General features: G+C 36.9%; 1 protein-coding gene across 6 annotated transcripts in view; it reads right to left on the bottom strand.

Moving 5' to 3' along the window:
* DNAH8 (dynein axonemal heavy chain 8) overlaps positions 1–20,823 on the bottom strand; it is a 304,884-nt gene that overhangs the window by 14,103 nt on the left and 269,958 nt on the right. For 5 of the 6 annotated variants that reach the window (XM_036217561.1, XM_036217559.1, XM_036217555.1 and 2 more), the window contains 3 exons: positions 11,033–11,189; positions 785–937; positions 517–706 (listed from right to left, as the gene is read on the bottom strand). In XM_036217561.1, the coding sequence (XP_036073454.1) occupies positions 517–706; positions 785–937; positions 11,033–11,189 (500 nt within the window). The remainder of the gene's footprint in view (positions 1–516; positions 707–784; positions 938–11,032; positions 11,190–20,823) is intronic. The other variant, XM_036217568.1, reaches the window with a different exon arrangement.

Below are 20,823 nucleotides of genomic sequence, written 5' to 3'. Positions count from 1 at the left end.
AAAGAAATACATGCAGCAGAATCATAAAGCACTTTTTCAAGGGGAAAAAAAGTGAGGGTTGGAGGTGGACAAAATTCTGGAAGTTCACTGAATGAAACTTTAGCCAAGTGAAAATTTTTGAAATTAGTCTGATTTTACGAACTCTGAGAATAATTTTGCATATTTTGAGGCTTCATTTTTGTCATTTTCATAAACATTTAAAAACCAAGTGCTGAGTCAAACTTTTTTATCATTTCACATGTCCCAACCACAGACTAATGGTTTGTTGAAGTGGGTGAGAAAAAAAATGAAAGTTAGGCTACCATAATGTAGAAGCAATATGGTAGAAAGAATTTCTATTGAATCTGTAAAACAAATATGAAAGGATTATCTTGGTCCCCAACCTTTGAAAGCATCTGTCCAGCACTCACCAGGCTGTACCTCTATATTATTTTATATAAGATACATTTATCACACAGTGCTGCTATATGACCACCCATATCTTCCAAGTTTTCCCACTCTCCTATGAGCACATACCTTGGGGATTAAAGAAACCAGTCATCCAGAACACATTGGGCCTCCCTTCAAATATCCAAGTAGAAAACTGAGCATTTCTTTCCAAAAGTTCAGTAAACCAGAAGCCCAACGTGGATGAATCCCAGGACACTCTTTTCCAGATCTGAGGTATGCGAGCATCATACATGTTGTCCAGGGCATCTCTCAAGTTCTGAAAAAGATAAAATTAAAATGTGAGAAGAAGAAAAATCCACAAAAGAGGGACATGACTACTGACATAACAGCTCACCTCACTCATAATGATAGTTCCTTCAATGGCCAATTTTAGATCACTCAGGCTATTGCGAAGTATTGAGATGACTTTCTGCATTCTGTCAATTTCTTGTCTAAGAAATATGTTCATTGAATTAAGATGTCCCATCTTAATCAAACGAGCTTTCACCTAAAACACAGTATATAATACAATGGAGATTTTTAAAAATTATCTTTCATTTCTCTTCCAATGACCTCTCTCCTTTCCCTGTTCTTTTTCTTTCTCTGGATATATCTCCACCAGCCCGAATGAACTTTAAAATACCTCTTGCAGAATCAAACTTGCCATTAAATTCATCATTTTCTGGACTTCAAAAACTACTCTTTAACTAAAATAATTTTTATTTCCTACTGATTATACTTAGTTGATAATTGGAAATGTACTTTAAAAAGCTGAAATAAAATTGTACCTTCTTTCCCCTTTCAAATGATTAAGTACTAAGTGTCAGTTAAGTATTCTTTTGCAATTTAACCATTATAAGAGTACAGTTTAAAATATTTTTTTTCATAATGCTTACAGAGTCCTTATTAGAAATGTCACAGAAAGTTAATACAACCATGACCTTTACAGAACAGTTACCAATGAATACGATTAGCTGCAGTTTTCTAAGATCACTGTTGCCTTGGCTAGGGTGACTAGAGCGAGGCTTTCCTAGTCTAACCAATGGAAATATTTGACTTTGTGGGACAGTCATTAATCACCTGTCATTTGTTCCTTTCAGTATATCATTTATTGACCATTTTGAAGAGATTAATATAAGAACCTCTGGCAATGGGAATAATAAAATACAACAATTACTAGAAAATAAGCCAATACATATACACATTTCAATTTAGTAACATATGCTCAAGAAAAGATTAACTACGAATACTGGCAAGAACTCATAAAGAGATGTGAACTTTCTGCTGACTAAAATCACAGAGCTGCCAGAAAAGGAGGGGTAAGGACAAACACATGGAGAGAGAGAGAGAGAGAGAGAGAGAGAGAGAGAGAAAGAGAGAGAGAGAGAAAGAGAGAGAGAGAGTTAGTTAGTTTAGAGTGATGTTCCAAACCAAAGAATCACCACAGAGCCAGAGCCAATAAGCTGTGGGATTCTCTGCTGGAGATGCCACTGCCCCTTCTTGAGTCACAGAATGTTAAAGGTGGATGGCTCACTTCAGAGTCAAATGGACCACCCTCTTTGTTTTACAGAACAGATTCTCTGGCATGGCTCAGAAGTTCCTGATTCAGCAACGGACACCTCTGCTTTATGGTAGCTGTGAAGCACTTTTAGTAAGCAAGGAACAAAGAAGGATGTACAAACTTTGGGGGAAGCAGTGATGTAAAACTGAACAACCTGCATGGGACTACCTGTGCAAGGAGAACAAGTAATATTGACATCCTAGTCAAACATGCCAATGGAGGTCTTTAACCCTATCCACCATAGCAACCTTTTGGTATTCTCCTAAATTCCTGGTTCTAGAACTTATGGTTTTGTAGGCTCCACTACCCCATTCTTCTCTTGAGCTCTTCAGCTTCCAGCAGCTAAATAGTATACGCGTATCACCCTCTTTAAATCATGACTACTCTGTGGGAATTCACAACTGAGGAAAAGGGAAATTATGGAAATGCTTTTGCAACCCCCACAAGTGGGAAATGAAGTCCAAGTATTGGCTACAATGTCAAATCAATGGCCCAGGTACATTTTCGTACACTAGCAGCCTCAAAAGAACAGGCTTGCCCTACTTAGGGTTTTAAAAGAGAAACTTCACTTGCGATAGAGACATGCTTAGGAAAAACTTAGACCCTAGAAAAACTGATTTTAAGACTGAATTTATTTTGAATACAATTGCTGTTCCAGCCTAAAATAGTGTTTTTATTAATAAAATGAAAGATTTGCTTTGGTCTTATATAGGATTTTCATTGTTTCTGGGACCAGGTAGCAATGTGGCTTCTATAGTAACATGGCTTCATGTTAACTATAGAAGACGAAAGTATAATTACATTCCAATTTACAAAATTCACTTTACTGTCAAATTTCTTCTATAAAATAAAGGACACCAAAATGTAAGTGATTTTGAAAGAGGAAGCAATTTTAGATGTCTCTTAGAATGAACTCCCTCCCATGTAGCAATCTACTTAGTGACAACCCTCACAGTCAGTTTCTGCTAAGATACTGCCAGAACAGAGTTCTTGGTGAAGTGGCCTTGACCAACCCTGGACAGCTCAAATTCTCCAAAGGTCTTGAAAGCCTCCTCTGGTAACATCAACCTATATTGTAACCCAGTGTAGTCATACAAAGTAAATTTTGTCTCTCTTTCGCATGCCAGTTTTTAAAATCTTTGAAAGCAGGTATTATGCCTCATCTGTCTTATGAAGATCACTTACAATGAACCACTGAAAGTTTGTATGTAAAATATTTATCCATTTAAAAAATATCTTCTCGAGGGGTGATGTCAGAAACATGGTGAAATGAGAGATGTCCCTGGATCTCTCCCCTTGAAAGAACAATAAGCTGAACACCTAAAACTCAACAAAAAAACACCCAAACTGCACAACAGCACATCTGAGCATAGGATCTGCATACAAGAGCTACCACAGGTCAGAACCCTGAGTGTTGGGCGGTAGACTGAGAGAAATAAAGACGCTGCCTCTCGCAGCTGCTGGAGCTCTCTGCAGGAGGAGGGGGATGGGAGAAGGTGTGACGACTTCCCTGAACAGCCCTGCCTGGGAGTTCTGTGAGCTCCAGGCTGCTGGCGGCAGTGCCCAGTCATCAGGGCGGAGAGAAGAGAAGACGGATGGCAGAGAAACAACATTCATTTTCACCAGCCACGGTTGCAAAATTGAGGCTGAGCCACAGCCCCCATCCCCCAACCCAGAGGGCCCCTCCCCTCATACCCTCCAAGACAGAATGCCATGGAGCCCCAGGGGAATCTCAGCAAACGCTACAGAAACTGTCACTAACACTGATAGGAACTGAGACTGAGGGTAGTCAGCATGATTAAACATCTATGAGGAAAAAAAAGACATTATTAAGACTTGATATAAAGCAGGGATCCAAGAGGCTTAGATGCCACCTACTGGAAAGAAAAAAAAAAACACCTTCTTTACAACAGGCTAGGGAGCATTATATAATAAATCTTTCTGGAAAAAAAATCAGAATACACTTCCATTAATGCCCAGGCAGAGTAATAGTCCCTTAAACATCATGAACAACCAAGGTGACAAGGCATCTCAGAAAGAAGGAGAAAAATCTCCAGAAAATAAGCTTACAGAAATAGAAATATGTGACTTAAATGACAGAGAATTCAGGATGGTACTTCTGAAAAAACTCAGTGAGATCCAAAACAAATCATAGCAACAATTTCAGGAACTGAAAAACAACTAGATGAGCAGAATAAGTTCTTTAGCAAGGAGATTGAAAGCCTCAAAAAAAAAAAAACCCAAATAGACTTTCTGGAGATAAAGAACACACTGCAAGAGTTGAAAAGTGAAATAACAATCTTGGGAAATCAAGTAGACCAAATAGAGGAAATCAGTGATATCGAAGACAGAAATCTAGAAATAAATCAGAAGGAAGAAGAGAGAAACCGAAGAATGAAAAATAATGAAAGAGAAATACAAGAACTAGCTGATACCATCAGGAGAAGAAAGCTAAGAAAAATGGGCATTATCGAAGGTGAGAAAAAGGAGCAGGGACTAGAAAGCATGTTTTGACAAATAGTTGACAAGAATTTCCCAAATCTAAGGAATGAGCTGGAGTTTGGAATTCAAGAAGTCAACAGAACACCCAATTATATCAACCCAAAAAGGTCTTGACACACTGTATTAAAATTATCAAAAATCAACAACAAAGACAGAATTCTCATGGCAGCCAGGGAAAATAAGACAGTAACTTATGAAGAAAAACTCATTAGATTATCGTCGGACTTCTCAGCACAAACCTTATTAGCCAGAAAGGAGTGGAATCAAATATTCAAACTATTAAATGAACGGAACTACTAGACAAGAATAATGTATCCAGTTAAGCTCTCCTTTAGATATGAAGGAGAAATTAAGACCTTTCCAGACATACAAAAATTGAGGGAATTTTCCACTATGAGGCCTATATTACAGCAAATACTGGAAGGCATCAACCCACCTAAAGCAAAACGGCCAAAAAAAAAAAAAAACCAAAACTTTAATTAAGAGTAAGGTGCAGCAGGCTGGTACAAGCAGAGGAGTGCAACCCTTACTAGGAACAGGGTATTATAAGCTTAAAAATAAGAAGAGATTTGCTATAGCAAGATAATGATAAACGTTCAGCATACATAGGGACAAAATGAGACAACAATGACTGAAAGGGGGAGGATCCTAAGATCCAGACTCACAAAGGGGAATAGAGATAAGGCATGCACAGAAGAAAATGGACAACCATATATAACTATCCTTTACATATTCATAATGGTAACCACACACCAAAGATTCAGAACTGAAGTATATAACATAAAACAAGAAGAAACAGAGGCAAAACCCACAAAAGCCAACCAAAATAAAGAAAACAGAAACACAAGGACGAGAAAGCAATGGAAACACCGAGCTACCAGAAAGCAAAAGATAAAATGGCTATAAGAAGGCCTCATATTTCAATAATCACCTAAATGTAAATGGACTGAACTCACCAATAAAAAGTCACAGAGTTGCAGATTGGATCAAAAAACAAAACCCAACCATATGTTGCCTCTAGGAGACACAACTCAGTTCCAAAGACAAAGTGAAAGGGTGGGAAATGACATTTCGAGCAAATGGCATTCAGAGAAAAGCAGGAGTAGCAGTACTAATATTGGATGAAACAGACTTCAAAATAAAAAAAGAAAGATACTGAGAGACACTTCATAATGATAAAGGGAAGCATGAACCAAGAAGACATAACACTTATTAATATCTATGCTCCCATTCAGGGAGTCCTGAAATATGTAAAGCAATTTCTACCAGAAATAAAGGGAGAAACAGACCAAAACACTATCATAGTAGGAGACCTAAATACTCCACTGTCAAATATGGACAGATCAAGCAAACAGAAAATCAATAAGGAAATATCATCCTTAAATAATACATTAGATCAACTAAACATAATTAGCATTTACAGAGCTTTTCATACCAAAACAGCTGCTTATACATTCTTCTCTAGTGTACATAGAACATTCTCAAAGATCGACCACATACTGAGATACAGAGATAGCCTCAACAAATATAAGAGGGTTGAAATCACACCAACCATATTCTCTGATCATAATGCTTTGAAACTAGAGATCAACTGTGAAAAAAAAAGTAGAAAGAACCACAAATATATGGAGATTAAACAACATACTACTAAAGAATAACTGGGTCAGAGAAGAAATAAAAAGGGAGATCGAAAAATACTTAGAAATGAATGATAACGATAGTACAACATATCAAAATTTGGGGACACAGTAAAATGATCATAAGAGGAAAGTTCATATCATTACAGGGCTACCTCCAAAAACAAAAAAGAGCCCAAATAAACAACCTAATGCTTCAACTTAAAAAACTAGAAAAGGAAGAACAAATTAAGCCTAAAGACAGCAGAAGGAAAGAAATCATTGAAATTAAAGCAGAAATAAGTGAAACTGAAAACAAACAAACAAACAAAACAATAGAAAAAAGAAATGCAACAAAGAGCTGGTTCTTTGAGAAGGTTAATAAAATTGACAAACACCTGGTTAGACTCACTAAAGAAAAAAGAAAAAGAACACAAATAAACAAAATCAGGGATGAAAGAGGGGAAATTATGACTGACACTCCAGAAATACAAAGGATCATACAAGAATACTATGAAAAAGTATATAACATCAAAATTAATAACCTGGAAGAAAGGGATAAGTACTTAGAAACATACAACCTTCCTAAACTGAATCAAGAAGAACTGGAAAATCTAAATAAACTGATCAGCAGTATGGATTGAAACAATCATCAAAAACCTACCAAAAAATAAAAGTCCAGGGCCAGATGGCTTTACCAGTGAGTTCTACCAAACATTCAAATAAGACTGAATACCTATTCTCCTCAAACTCTTCCAAAAAGTCGAAGAGGAGGCAATACTTCCTAACTTATTTTATGAAGCTAATATTACCTTGATATCAAAACCTGGTAAAGATCACACACAAAAAAGAAAATTACAGACCAATATCTCTCATGAACACAGATCAAAAATCCTAAATAAGATCCTAGCGAACCGAATACAGCAACATATTGAAAAGATTATATACACCATGATCAAGTGGGCTTCATCTAGAGGCACAGGGATGGTTCAACACATGAAAATGGTGATAAACAAATTAAAAAATAAGAGTCATATCAATACATGCAGAAAAAGCCTTTGACAAGATACAGCATCCATTTATGATCAAAACACTTAACAAAATTGGTATAGAAGGAAAGTACCTTAACATAATAAAGGCCATATATGACAAACCCTCAGCCAACATTATACTTAATGGTGAAAAACTAAAAAGCTTACCTCTAAGATCAGGAACAAGGCAAGGCTGTCCATTTTCATCACTGTTATTCAATATAACATTGGAGGTGCTAGTAAGTACAATCAGACAAGAGAAAGATATAAAAGGCATCCAAATAGGAAATAAAGAAGTCATGTGGATGACATGATTCTCTATATAGAAAACCCTAAATACTCCACAAGAACACTACTAGAAACAATAAGCAAATGCAGTAAAGTTTCTGGATACAGAATCAACGTTCAAAACTCCATAGCATTCCTACACTCTAATAATGAAGTGTCAGAAAAAGAAGTGGAAAAAATAATTCCTTTTGCAACTGCAACAAAAAGAATAAAATACTCAGGAATAAATTTTATGAAACATGTGAAGGACCTATATAATGAAAACTACAAGACCTTGTTAAAAGAAATCGAAGAAGATACAAAGAAATGGAAAGATATTCCATATTCTTGGATTGGAAGAATCAACATAGTTAAAATGATCATATTACCTAAAGCAATATACAGATTTAATGCAATCCTCATCAAAATCCCATCAGCATTTTTAAAGAAAGAGAATCAAAAATCATCAGATTTGTATGCAAGTACAAAAAATCCTGAATTGCCAAAACCATCCTGAAAATAAAGAATGAGGCTGGAGGCATCACTCTGCCCAATTTCAAATTATACTACAAAGTGACAGTAATCAAAATGGCATGGTTATTGGCAGCAAAACAGACACACGAACCAGTGGAACAGAATCGAGAGTCCAGAAGTAAACCCATATTTACATGGGCAAATAATGTTCAACAAAAAAAGCCAAAAACACACAGTGAAGAAAGAGAAGCCTCTTCAATAAATGGTGCTGGGAAAACTGGAAAGCCACCTGCAAAAGAATGAAACTAGACTGTTGTCTATCACTGCACACCAAAATTAAATTAAAATGGATTAAGGACCTGAATATAAGACCTGAAACAATAAAATACATAGAAGAAGGCATAGGAACTAAACTCAAGGACCTTGGACTTAAAGAGGATTTTATGAATTTGACCTCAAAGGCAAGGGAAGTAATAGCTAAAATAAATGAATGGGACCACATAAAACTAAGAAGCTTCTGCTCAGCAAAAGAAATCATCAACAAGATGAAGAGACAACAATCTGAATGGGAAAATATATCTGCAAGCAATGCCTCTGATAAGGGCCTAAAATCCAAAATATACGAAGAACTTATACAACTCAATAACAATAAAAATCAAGTGATCAAAAAATGGAACCTGAACAGACACTTCTCCCTAGAGGACATACAAATAGCCAACAAATATATGAAAAGATGTTCAACATTGCTAACTATTCGGGAAATGCAAATCAAACCCACTATAAGATATCATCTCACACCTGTTAGAACAGCTATAATCAACAGGACAAGTAATAACAAGTGTTGGAGAGGATGCAGAGAAAAAGGAATCCTCATACACTGCTGGTGGGACTGCAAATTGGTACAGCCAATATGGAAAACAGTTTTGAGGTTCCTCACAAAACTAAGAGTTGACCTACCATATGATCCAGCAATCCCTCTACTTGGTATTTACCCCTAAAACTTGAAAACTCGTATCCAAAAAGATATTTGCATGTCGATGATCATAGCATCATTATTCACAGTGGCCAGGACATGGAAGCAACCTAAGTGTCCTATGATAGATGATCATCTAAAGAAGCTGTGGTACATATATACAATGGAATATTACTCAGCCATAAGAAGAGATGAAATACTGCCATTTGCAACAATATGGATGGACCTTGAGATAATCATGGTAAGCAAAATAAGCCAGACAGAAAAAGTTAAAAATCACATGATATCACTTATATGTGGGATATAAATCTAAAAGCAACAAATGAACAAGACAAACAAAGAGTTATGGACATGGACAATGGACTAGTGGTTATCAAAGGGGAGCGGGAAGGGGAGAGGTAGATGAGGGAAAAAATTTAAATCATTCTTTCAATTAATTAATTAATTAATTAAAAATAAATTAAAATAATAAATAAAAATAAACATTACAAAAGCAGGTAGTTAATAAACGATAGCCATGTTGGAAATATTGTGCGGCCTTAAAACACATAAATAAATAAATAAATAAATAAATAAATAAATAGTATTTTCTCGCCTTACTATCTGTACACAAAGTTATTGATTTCAGAATCTTGACTATATGTCTTGGTACCCATCTACACGATGGAAATAAAAATTGTTTTAAGAGGCAAGAAAATATTTTTCATTGTTGGGGGTACTCGTTACAGGTGGGAGGACTGGAGCTCCCAGATGATAGGCGCATTGTTCACAGAGTTGGGGATGCAGGACAGGGTGAACACAGGACCATAGTTACTCCTGTATTAGGGCACTGGATTCTCTTTTTGGTTGAAATGCTAAACTTGACTCAGCCCAGTCTGGGACTCAAGTGAAGCTCTGACCATCAGCAGTAAGGGATGGAGGCTAAGAACAGGAGAGAGGAAGCCCTCGGTGGCCATAGGACATGACCCTGTCCTCTTGCAGTAAGAAGAAGGCCAAGTCAGAGGACCTGTCACAGAACTTTCATACTACTGGGAAATTTTACTACAATTAAAGGTTTATTTAGATCAGCAGTTCTCAAAGTGTCTTGTGGAACCACCTGAGATCCTATTAGGGGGTCTACAAGGTTACATTTTTTTATGGTAATCCCAAGACATTATTTGACTTTTTAAGCTCTCCTTTCAGGAGTATACAGGGGAGTTTTCCAGAGGCTCTGTGACATCTGCTATCACAACAGACTGGATGCAGGTGCAGATATGAGAACCCAGCTGTCTTCTGTTAAGCCAGATAGTAAAGAGATTTGTGGGACTATAAACCAATTCCACTCTTCTCAATTATTTTGTGCCTTGAAAACATGGTCATTTTTACAAATAAAAACATCATTTATGTTAACATGTAATTGGTCTATAATTGTTATTTTACAATAAATTAACAATTATTTTTAAAATTTCTCGGTTTAAATTTCTGATATATTAAATATCAGTAATTATAACCCATATTTTTTTTAAAAAAGTTATTTGGTGTCCTCAAACTTTGTGTAAAAGAGTCTTGAGATTTAAAAAATTTGAGAAAAATTCATTTAGATTAATAAGCAAACACCTGGGAGGTTCAAGAAATAGAAAATTATTGCCATCCAAATTAGGGAGTAAATTCATTTAAATGGCTTGCTTTCCTATTCACTGGTTGAGAGGACTGGAAAATGAAGAGTATGGAGGTCAGGAAACAAAAACTAGAGGTAAATTTAAAGGATGGACAGAGCAGGCTTTAGTAAGAGAGGGAGAGAGAGGTTTCCAGCACAGAAGGTTAAGGTTTCTGGGAAACCAAACACAGAGGAATCCAAAGATGTGAAAAGACTACAAAAAAAAAAAAAAAAAAAAACCGATTGAAAGAAAAAGTAGAGTAGAAAGGAAATGAAGGAAGGTGTCAGAAAAAGTGCAGATCGTAATTGCAAGATGCTGGAGAAAAAGGTAAGGAAGAGAAGACTGAAGGGTGAAAAGAAAGAGCTGAGAATGGAGGAAGGAGCATGAGGAGTGAGAGAGAGAGAGAGAGAGAGAGAGAGAGAGGAGAGAGAGAGAGAGAGGGAAGGGACTGAAACACCCTGTCCTGTCCTGCCCCAGGACCGGGCTCAACACTGCAGCACCCAAAGATAGCTCCGCACACCATGGGGAAGGGCATAGCTGACCTCATGAGGGATGTAATCAGGAGGCAGTTTGTTCAGCATATCTTCAGATAATCTGTAGACAATGGCTTCCCGGGTCTCTCCTACTCCACCTCCACTCTCTTTGGGTTGAATGTTGGTAATGGTTTCCAGAACAGCAGAAGCGGTGTTACTCTGATACCTGATAGAAAGAGGGAACTGTTTAGAATGAAGCAGGGAAATGGACCTTCAGAGAAATTACGAAAGCTAAAATGAACTGACCGATTACTTAAATCAAATTCAGCCCCCCCAAAAGGGGAAATTTTACAATCGACCCATAGGAATGAAGGAAACTAGAGATCCATTCTACTGTTTCCTAATGGGACATCAAGAACCTCAAAGAAATGAAAAGCTCTCCTTCCTTGGGGAAAGAGAGTCCACGAAGGTACTTGACAGTCCAAAGTAGTGCTGTACAATCTTGCTTGTGCCTAACCTAAACACCTCATGCTGGACAATGAGCCCACCTTTTATTCTCTCTGGCTTATGGACTAATCAGAAGAATCCACCATTACAGGACAATTTGTTAGATCAAAGAGCATCATCACTCATACTTCCGCACTGAATTATAAATTATTAAGTTTTCTTTGTTTTTTTTTCCATTCTTTTTTCTCACTTTCCCACATGTTTTATGATTTCCAAGATGATCTATCGGCATCCATCTGCTCCACCTGTCTAAAGGTAGCCACTCATCTCTAAAATCCATATGTTCAATAAAGATTTACTCTGTATGAGGCACTGAGTGAGGTGCTAGGATATGGCAGTGAACAGGTCCTTGCCTTTGTCCCTTTCTCTGGTGAAAGAGGGGGACATTAGTCACTATTATCTCATAATAAGTGCTTTGGAGAAAAGAACAGGATACTTTAAGAGACTATCGTCTGTCTTTCTCTCCCTTTTCCTCGCTCTTGCTCTCAGCTATCTTTGGGTCAACCAGATGCTCTGAGGTATATAAACTTAATTTTTGTCCCCAAATTGTATTGTTGGGCCAACCAGCAGCCTTAACTCAAGGATGGTGTGTGTGCGTGTGTCTGCGTGTGTGTGTGTGTGTGTGTGTGTGTGTGTACGTGGTGTGTGTGTGTGTTGAAGGCAATTTGCAGTTTAGAAGATCAGGGAAGGTTTCTCTTAAAATATCACATGTAAGCTGAGACCTGAAGGATGAATAGGTCAGCCAAGCAAAGTGGAGTGGAATGGGAGGTTAAGAAAGAACATTCAGTAAGAGGTAAGGCCTGGAGGTGAGAAGGACTTGAATGAATTTGAGGTACAGAGGCAAGGCCAGTGAAGTTAGAGCCAGTGAGCTAGGAGAGATGAGATTGGAGATAAGGCAGGGGACAGACCATGCAGGGTCCTACGGGCTACTTTAAGAGTTCTGAACATTACCTTAAAGGCAACCAAAGAAGACTTCCCAAGCAGGGGTGTGGCATGACCAGATTTAAAATTTTCTATCTTTCTTGAACTCTTAATTTACTGACTATTAACATCACATAATTAGATTGTTTTGGATTACTATTTTGTTTCATTTGTTAATTTTGTCTCTTGTCCAGGTGTAAGCTACATTTACATCTCCTTTCGTAGGCATTAGAGGCAAATCTAAAAGGAATTCCACAAATGCTTGAGATTAGCACTTCGTTTTTGTTTCATTTCCTTGGGCGTAAGATAAAACTTTATAATATGGATACACGTATCAAATTTTAAAGGGCAGACCTTTAATCCAGCAACTCTACATCTAAGAATTCATCCCAAAGAGAGAACCAGACATTTCCATTTCTGACACTACTGTGCAATTGCTACTCTGAACAACTCTCCTGAAAATAACTAAAAATACTGGATATGATATGAAAAACACCTTTTTAAACATATCACTGAATTTGCAAGAAACTAAGAAATCCTCGGAATCACACAATATATAGAGTGAAAGCTGGATGCAGAGAGATACGCCAGGCTTTACCCTGGAAGTATCAACCAGTCCTTGCTGTTCTTGAGTTGCTGTGTGGATGGTACAACGTGAGAGGCGGTGAGCCCTATATTCAAGGAGGAAAGTCTAATAGGAAACTCCTACATAAATCTGGGACACCACTAAACTATACATTCAGTATGAAGGTAAAGTAGAAATAAGCCAGCCGTCAGAAGGGGATTATAGGCAAACTGGTCTATCTAACTTGGCATTGAATAGAAAAAAAAAATCGTTCTTGAGAATTCTTAATTCATCAGGTTTGTGGCATTAATTAACATTCATTCATATTACCTATGTGATTTAAAAAACCTCAAGTCGAAAGTTTATTTTAAGGTGGTCCCAGGAAATCCCATATAGGAGAAGTAGACCCAAATCCTCCCTAGTAATAATACGTCCTCACTACAGATCTCAAAGATTCCAACTACTAATTTCAAATAGGCATGAGCTCACATTTAAAAGTTACAAAACTCACAAAGAAGCAAGGCCCTGTGAGCAAGAATCAGTAGGAACAACAGAAAGCATAACCAGACCTACAAAGTTCTCAGAATATGAATTTTTATATGCACATTATAAAATGTTTTTACTATATTGAAAATTTTTAAAAGAATATTGCAAATATAAATATAAAACAGGAAACCATAAAATGAATAGCATATTTGAAAAAGAGCCAAATAGAACTTCTGGAAATTAAAAAATAAAATAAAATTTAAAACCTGTATTTGCTTTTTATTGATGCTGCAAAAAATTACCACAAAATCAGTAGCTTAAAGTGATACAAATGTGTTATCTTACAGTTGTATAGTTAATAAGTCTGACACAGGTCTCATTGGGCTAAAATCAAGGTATCAGCAAGGCTGGCTTCCTTTCTGCAAGCTTTTGGGGAAGATTCACATCCTTGCTCATTTGAGTTGTTCGCAGAATTAGCTTTCTTGCAGTTGTAGGACTGAGGGCTCCAAATCCTTTCAGGCTGTCAGGTGAGGGCTCTTCCCAGCTTTTAGAGGCCATCTGCATTCCTTGGCTCATAACCCCCTTCCTATATATTTAAAGCCAGCAAAGGCAGATCAAGTCCCTCTCTTTGAGTCTTTCCTCCTTTTTCTGTTTGATCTCTGACCCACTCTTCCTCCTCCCTCTTCCATTTTTAGGAGCTCATATGATTAAATTGGACCCACATGGATAATCTAGGATGACATCCCCATCTCAAGATCCTTAAGCTTAATAACATCTGTAAAATCCTTTTTACCACATAATGTCACACATAGTTACAGGTTCTGGGGATTAGAATAAGGATATCTTTGGCGGTCCACTAATCTGCCTACTATAACAGCTAACAGTAGATTGATTAGCAGAATAAATAGAGCCAAAGAATTATAAAACCGGAAAACAGATCTGAAAATATTATCTAGAATGCTTCGGAGGGAAAAATAAATAGAAGATATGAAAGAGAAGTTAAGAGACATGTAGGCTAGAGTGATAAGCTCTAATATACATCTCAGAAAGATTTTGCAAAGATAGAAGAAGGAGAATGAAAAAAAGATAATAAGTGATGAAATAATGACTGAGAATGGATGAAAGGTCTGAATCCTCAAATTCAGGAGATTCAATACATCCTAAATAGCATAAACAAACAAACAAATAAATAGAAATCCATATGTAGACATATTACAATGAAACTGTAGAACCAAACAACCAAACCAAAACAAAAACAAAAGTAAACAAACAAAAACCCAAAGAGAATATCTTGAAAACAGTCAGAAAGAAATGACAATTAGACTGACAGCCAATCCCTCAAGAGCAGCAATGGAAACCAGAAGAAAATAGAATAGTGTATTCCACCTGCTAGGGTAAAATAACCATAAACATAGAATTGTATTCCAATCAAAATGATCTTTCAAGAATGAGGGCAGCATGAAAGATTTGAATAGACATTTCATCAAAGAAGCTATATTAATGGCCAATAATGCATAAACAGATGCTTAACTGCATTATTTATTAGGAAAATACAATTAAAACAACCATGAGACTTCACACCCACAAGAATGATTATAATACAAAATAAATAAATAACAATGGTTGGCAAGGAAGTGGAGAAAATTGAACCCTCATATATCGGTGGAGGATATTGTAAAATGGTACAGCCACTTTGGAAAATAATTTGTCAGGTTCTTAAAATGTTAAGGATAGATTAATCATCTGACCTAATAATTACATTCCTAGTTATTTTTCAAGAGAAATAAAAGGATATGTCTACACAAATATTTGTACATGAATGTTCATAGAAGCATAATTCACAATAGCCAATAAGCGGCCACTATCCAAATGCCCATCAACTGATGAATGGATAAACAAAATGTGGTCTAGTCATATGTTGGAATACTATTTGACCATAAAAAGCAATGAAGTACTGATACATGCTGCAACATGTGTGAGTTTTGAAAACATTATGTTAAGTGAAAGAATCTATACATAAAGGCCATATCATATGTGATTTCAGTTATAGGAAATGTCTGCAAAAGGCAAATCTATGGAGACAGAAAGTAGGCTAGCGGCACCCTGAGGCCGAAGTGGGAATTGATTACAAATGGGCACAAGGATTCTTTCGGGGTGATTAGATTGTGCACAACTCTTTAAAGTTACTAAAATCACTGAACTGTCCGCTTAAAATGAATGAATATCTGATAGGGAAATTATACTTCAATAAAGTCGTTTTTCAAAAAAGGAGGGTAAAATAAGCCATTTTTAGACAAGAATAAGAGTTTACCATCAACAGACTTCACCGACGAAAATTCTAAAGGATACAATTCTGAAAGGAGAATAATTATTCTGATGGAAGGTCTGAAGTATAGAAAAGAATGGATCAATGTATAGGTAAACCTAAATAAATATCATGGTATAAAACAATAATTATAGGTTTAATTGTGGGGTTAAAAAATAAAACAAGATAAAACTTAAATACTGAACTGTCAGGAAGGGAATGACTATAGTTAAAGTTACCTAAGAGCTTTTGATTGAGAGGAAGGTAAAGATATTACTTTTAGGCTTAATTTAAAATGGATGTTAAAATGTTTAGGGTAACCAGTAAAAGAATAGAAACAGAGTTACACAACTTGCAAATTAGCAAAGGGGAAAAATGGAGTAAGAAAAACTCATATTCAGTAAAAAGTCAAAAAAGGAAGAAGAAGCAAAATATAAAAATAGTGGTGCAACGTTTTATATTTATTTTTTTATAATTTATACACATATTATAAGTGCTCGTACTTATTTAATATATATTTTTTAAAAAGACAATCAGACAAGTGTACAAAGATGTATGTACAAGACAATTTATGAGAGGGAACAAAAGATGATGTAGATGATAGAGGCTCTGTTCATCCCTCTGGCTACCAAATCAAAGTTGTGATGGAAACAAGGAGCAGAAGCAAGAAAAAATCACCTGGGATCTATAAGAAGAAGATATACAACTAGGGAGAAGTCCAAGAAAGCATCCTGCAATGGCAGAAGGTAGGACAGGGCGAGGACATGGGGCGACCCGGTCTTGGGCGGCTGAGTGAGAAGGAGGCTGTGGCAGCGGCAGACGCCTCTTAAAGGGATTTCGTCCACAAGTAGATTTTCTGCAGTGATGGACCTGCTCACTCTGAGCACCAGTGCCAATTCCGCTGCACGCAGGGGGCACCAAGGACTTACAGAAAGACATTGTTGGAGTGACGACTGAAGCGAGACTCGCTAAGTACAGAAGTGCCGGTGTTATCCATTGTTCCCTATTGAGCCCTCCTCCACTACCAGTGCCCCAGACACAGCCACCATAACCGTGAAGTCATCAGACTGGATAACAGAGGTTGATCTTCTCAGAGGATTCCCTGAAACCCTGCCTCCCCCAACTCCCGGCCCCACCCAAGCCACATCCAGGTATATCCTCAGCGAGTCAGGTGCTCCCTGCTGAGCAGTGCCTAGACTCACACTGGAGGAAACTGGCCTTGGTTTCTGGTGTAGCCTTTTCAGACAACTATAAGCACAGCAGCTGTGGATTGCTTCCTGAATCTTGACAGGGGGCCCCAGAGGGATAGAGGCTTGGGCTAAATTTGGCCTGCCACTGAACCCCTCTCAGGACTGTGCCACTGGACACCTACTTTACAAGTCCACACTAATAAGACCGGGAGACTTAGGAACTATGCTTAATACATAAAAACAGACACGGAAAGGCAGCCAAAATGGGAAGACAAAGAAGCAGAAACCATATGAGAGAACAGAACAGAGATCCAGATATAATGGAGTCAAGTAATCTAACAGATGCAGAGTTCAAAACACTGGTTATAAAGATGCTCAATGATCTTTTGGGAAGTGTAGATAAATTCAGTGAGAACTTCAACAAAGAGATAAAAAAAAAACATAAAAATGGAAATAGAAATTATAAAAAGGAACCAGTCAGAAATGAAGAACACATCATCTGAGATGAGAAGTATATTAAATGGAACAAACAAAAGAATAAACAAAGTGAATAAAGAACAGGATCACATGTCCTATCTAGAGGAAAGCCAACCAGGACACTCAATCAGAATGGCAAGAAAAAAGAGGCCAAGACTATAAAGATGATTTAAGGAGGATATGGGACACTATTAAGGCTCCAAATATTTGTCTGATTGGTGTAACTAAAGAAAATCAAGATGTTGGACAGCTGTTTGAAGAAATCATGATGGAAAACTTCCCTAACCTGGTGAAGGAAATGGACATAAAACCCCAGGAAGCTCAGAGGATTCCGAAAATCAGGGATCCAAAGAGGCCCACACCAAGACACATCATAATTAAAATGCTAAAGTTTAAATACAAAAAAAAGAATATTAAAGGCAGCAAGAGAAAAACAAATAATTAATATAATGGAACACCCATAAAACTGACAGCTGATTTCTCAAAAGAAACTACACAAGGCAGAAGGGCTTGGCAAAAAATATTCGATAGGATGAAGACCCAGGATATACAACCAAGAATAATTTATCCAGCAGAGCTATCTTTTAGAGTTGAAGGATAGATAAAGAGTTTCTCAGACAAAAATAAGCTAAAGAAATTCATCACCACCAAGTCAGTATATTACAAGAAATGTTGGAGGGACTTCTTTAAGAAGAAAAAAACATGTATCAAAAACAGGAATAAAGAATGGTAACAACTAATTTCCTAGCAACAAATACTTTAAATTGAAAAGAATTAAATGCTCTAACTAAAAGAGAGAGTGGTTGAAAGGATAAGAAAACAAGACCCCTACATATGAAAAGGAAGGGGATGGAAAAAGATATTGCTTTGATGGACCTAGAAGGTATTTAGGTCAGACAGAGAAAGATAAACACTATATGATTTCACTTACATGTGGAATCTAAGGAATAAAAAGAACAAACTAATTAAAAACAGACTCACAAATATAGAGGACAATTTGGTGTTGGACAGATGGGAGGGGGGTTTGGGAGGCTGGCAGAATGGGGTGAAGGGCTAAAGAAGTGCAAATTAGTAGCTGATGGATGGTCGTGGGGATGGGAAGCATGGCATAGGGGACACAGTTAGCATTAATGCGTTGGTTAGGTGGAGGGTCAGGGGAATAGAGGGTGCAATTAGGGGGATCATTTTACCAACTATATAGATGTCTAACCAATGTACTGTATACTTGAAACTAAATTTTAAAAAGTAACAGTTCATGTAAGTTTAATAAATATTCATTTAAAATTAAAAAAAAGAAAAAAAAGACAATTTATAATAGTATTTATAATAACCCCCGGTAAAGCTCTATAAAAATCTATACAGCCAGTATAAATGGTGATGTAGCTCCATAATAATTGATAAGGTAAGGTTATTGAATTGAGATTTTTGACTAAAGTACCATGATACAAAAAAATACCAGGTATTGTATGATCTAATTTTTTGTTTATAATGCTGTGCATTTAGGCATAGCAAAAACCTAAATCTGTATTTTGACAGTGAGTTTTTTTGTATGATGTTTTGCTTCAATTGTTATTTTCTATTTTCTGTCTTGCTTATTTTTCTCAATGAGAAAGTATGATTTTTATAATAAAGAGTACTAAAACCATTTACATTTTGAAAAATAAGAGAAAAAAAATAACCCCCCAGAAGCAAAGCCCACAACAAGTGTCAAGAACTCAACAGAGATGAATTAGTGACAGATGTTTCAGGTTCATTGAAATTCATCTTACCAATTCCTACTAATCTTTATGCCCTGCCAGAAAGGTCCCCTACACCTCCCCTTCCACCTTTTTCTCACAGCATATGGAATGAGAGAATCACACCTCTCTCTCTTCATCCCTAAGTGTGAATTAAACCACCTTTTGCGGAAATGGCCTCACTAACTGGCAGAACCCCAAGGAGCTACTGCTAAAGTTATCTAGGCTTCTTTGCTTATAAAAAAGCTGCATTTTGTGCAAACCATAAAGGAGGGATCCTATTCAGCTGAACTTTGATTCATTATGGAAATCATCTGGAGAGTGGAGGAGATGCTTCCGTCCTCAGCATTTTTATTCGATTACCAGGTAGAATACCACACCTGGACCCAAACCCACATATGCAAACAACGGCATCTTTTCCAAAGCAGCAGCTAAGGTAAATACACCCACCATCACACTGGACATTTAGTTGGATGATGTACAGTGACTATGAGGGTCCTGTGTCAGACCTGGTAAATGCTTGTAACTCGACCAGAGCTGGGGAAGTAAAGCCACGTTACCTCTAAACATAAGAATTTCACACACACAAAAAAAGGCGAGTAAGATAAAAACTGATTTTTAATAAATTAAAATTGATTTTGTATAATTTTATATAAAATTTTAACTTATTCTTTTTATTATTTTTTTGGTGGGCAATCTCTATTCAGATGTTGAGGTTTTAAAATACCTTGAAGGACATTTATTTAAAAGGTTGAAAGATGCGTATATCAAACACATGCACAATCGAACATATGAATAGAGAACAAAACATTCTAGTATAACGGCATAAAAGGCACTAGCAATCCATTATTGATTTTGAAGTATGGCGCTATTCCAGTTTTTTAAAGTCATATAAAGTAACAAATAATTCTAAGGAGGAAATCTTATGGATACAGCTGACATGACAGCAAAATGAAGTTATTAAAAGTCGAGGATCCACGTGTTATTATGTAACAGAAATTTATTCAGAAATTTAAATGTGTACGTGATTCATATTACTCCATAAGCCCATTCTAGCATTATGCTCTAGCATACAGTAAAGACAGAATGTGTGGGTGAACTGCTATCTTAGGGAAGGTGTAGGTGTCACCACTGCTGACATCTTACAGGTATCGTTAAATCTCTGACTTTATTATGAACGTCACGTATCCACATTTCCACTGGCTCCTGAGAGCTCTGTTTCTGTAATCAAACAAACCCCAAGCCTAATTTGCTGTTTTAATCCTCCCCTTTCCCTCACCCGAACGGCTCCTTGTCCCATCTCCTTCAACGTCTTCCCTCAGCTGCCCAAACTACGAACTTCAGAGATGGCCTCCTCCTTGATGTCTCTCTCCGGCTCTCCTTGGTCTCCAAGCCCTATTTCCAAATCACATCTAGAAATTTCCAGCATCTTCATCCTCAATGCCATTAGATCTGCCCCCAAACTCTTTCACATGATGCCCCAAATCTTGAAAGTCCAGTTTCTGCATTGGCAGCAGCATCACAGTTAAGTCACTTTTTTCTTCAAGTCCCTCTCTGACCAGGCTCTGAGTACATTGGACTTGGTCTCCCAAACACACCACACACATACTTTTATATCTCTGTGCCCTTTCTTGGATCCCTTCTTATATCTTTTAATCTATGTCTTTTTTTTT

The sequence above is a fragment of the Rousettus aegyptiacus genome, unplaced genomic scaffold (genome assembly GCF_014176215.1).
Source record: "Rousettus aegyptiacus isolate mRouAeg1 unplaced genomic scaffold, mRouAeg1.p scaffold_m13_p_1, whole genome shotgun sequence".
Taxonomy (NCBI): domain Eukaryota; kingdom Metazoa; phylum Chordata; class Mammalia; order Chiroptera; family Pteropodidae; genus Rousettus; species Rousettus aegyptiacus.
Note: the sequence above shows the minus strand (reverse complement) of the source record. Positions and strands in the feature narration are given on the sequence as shown.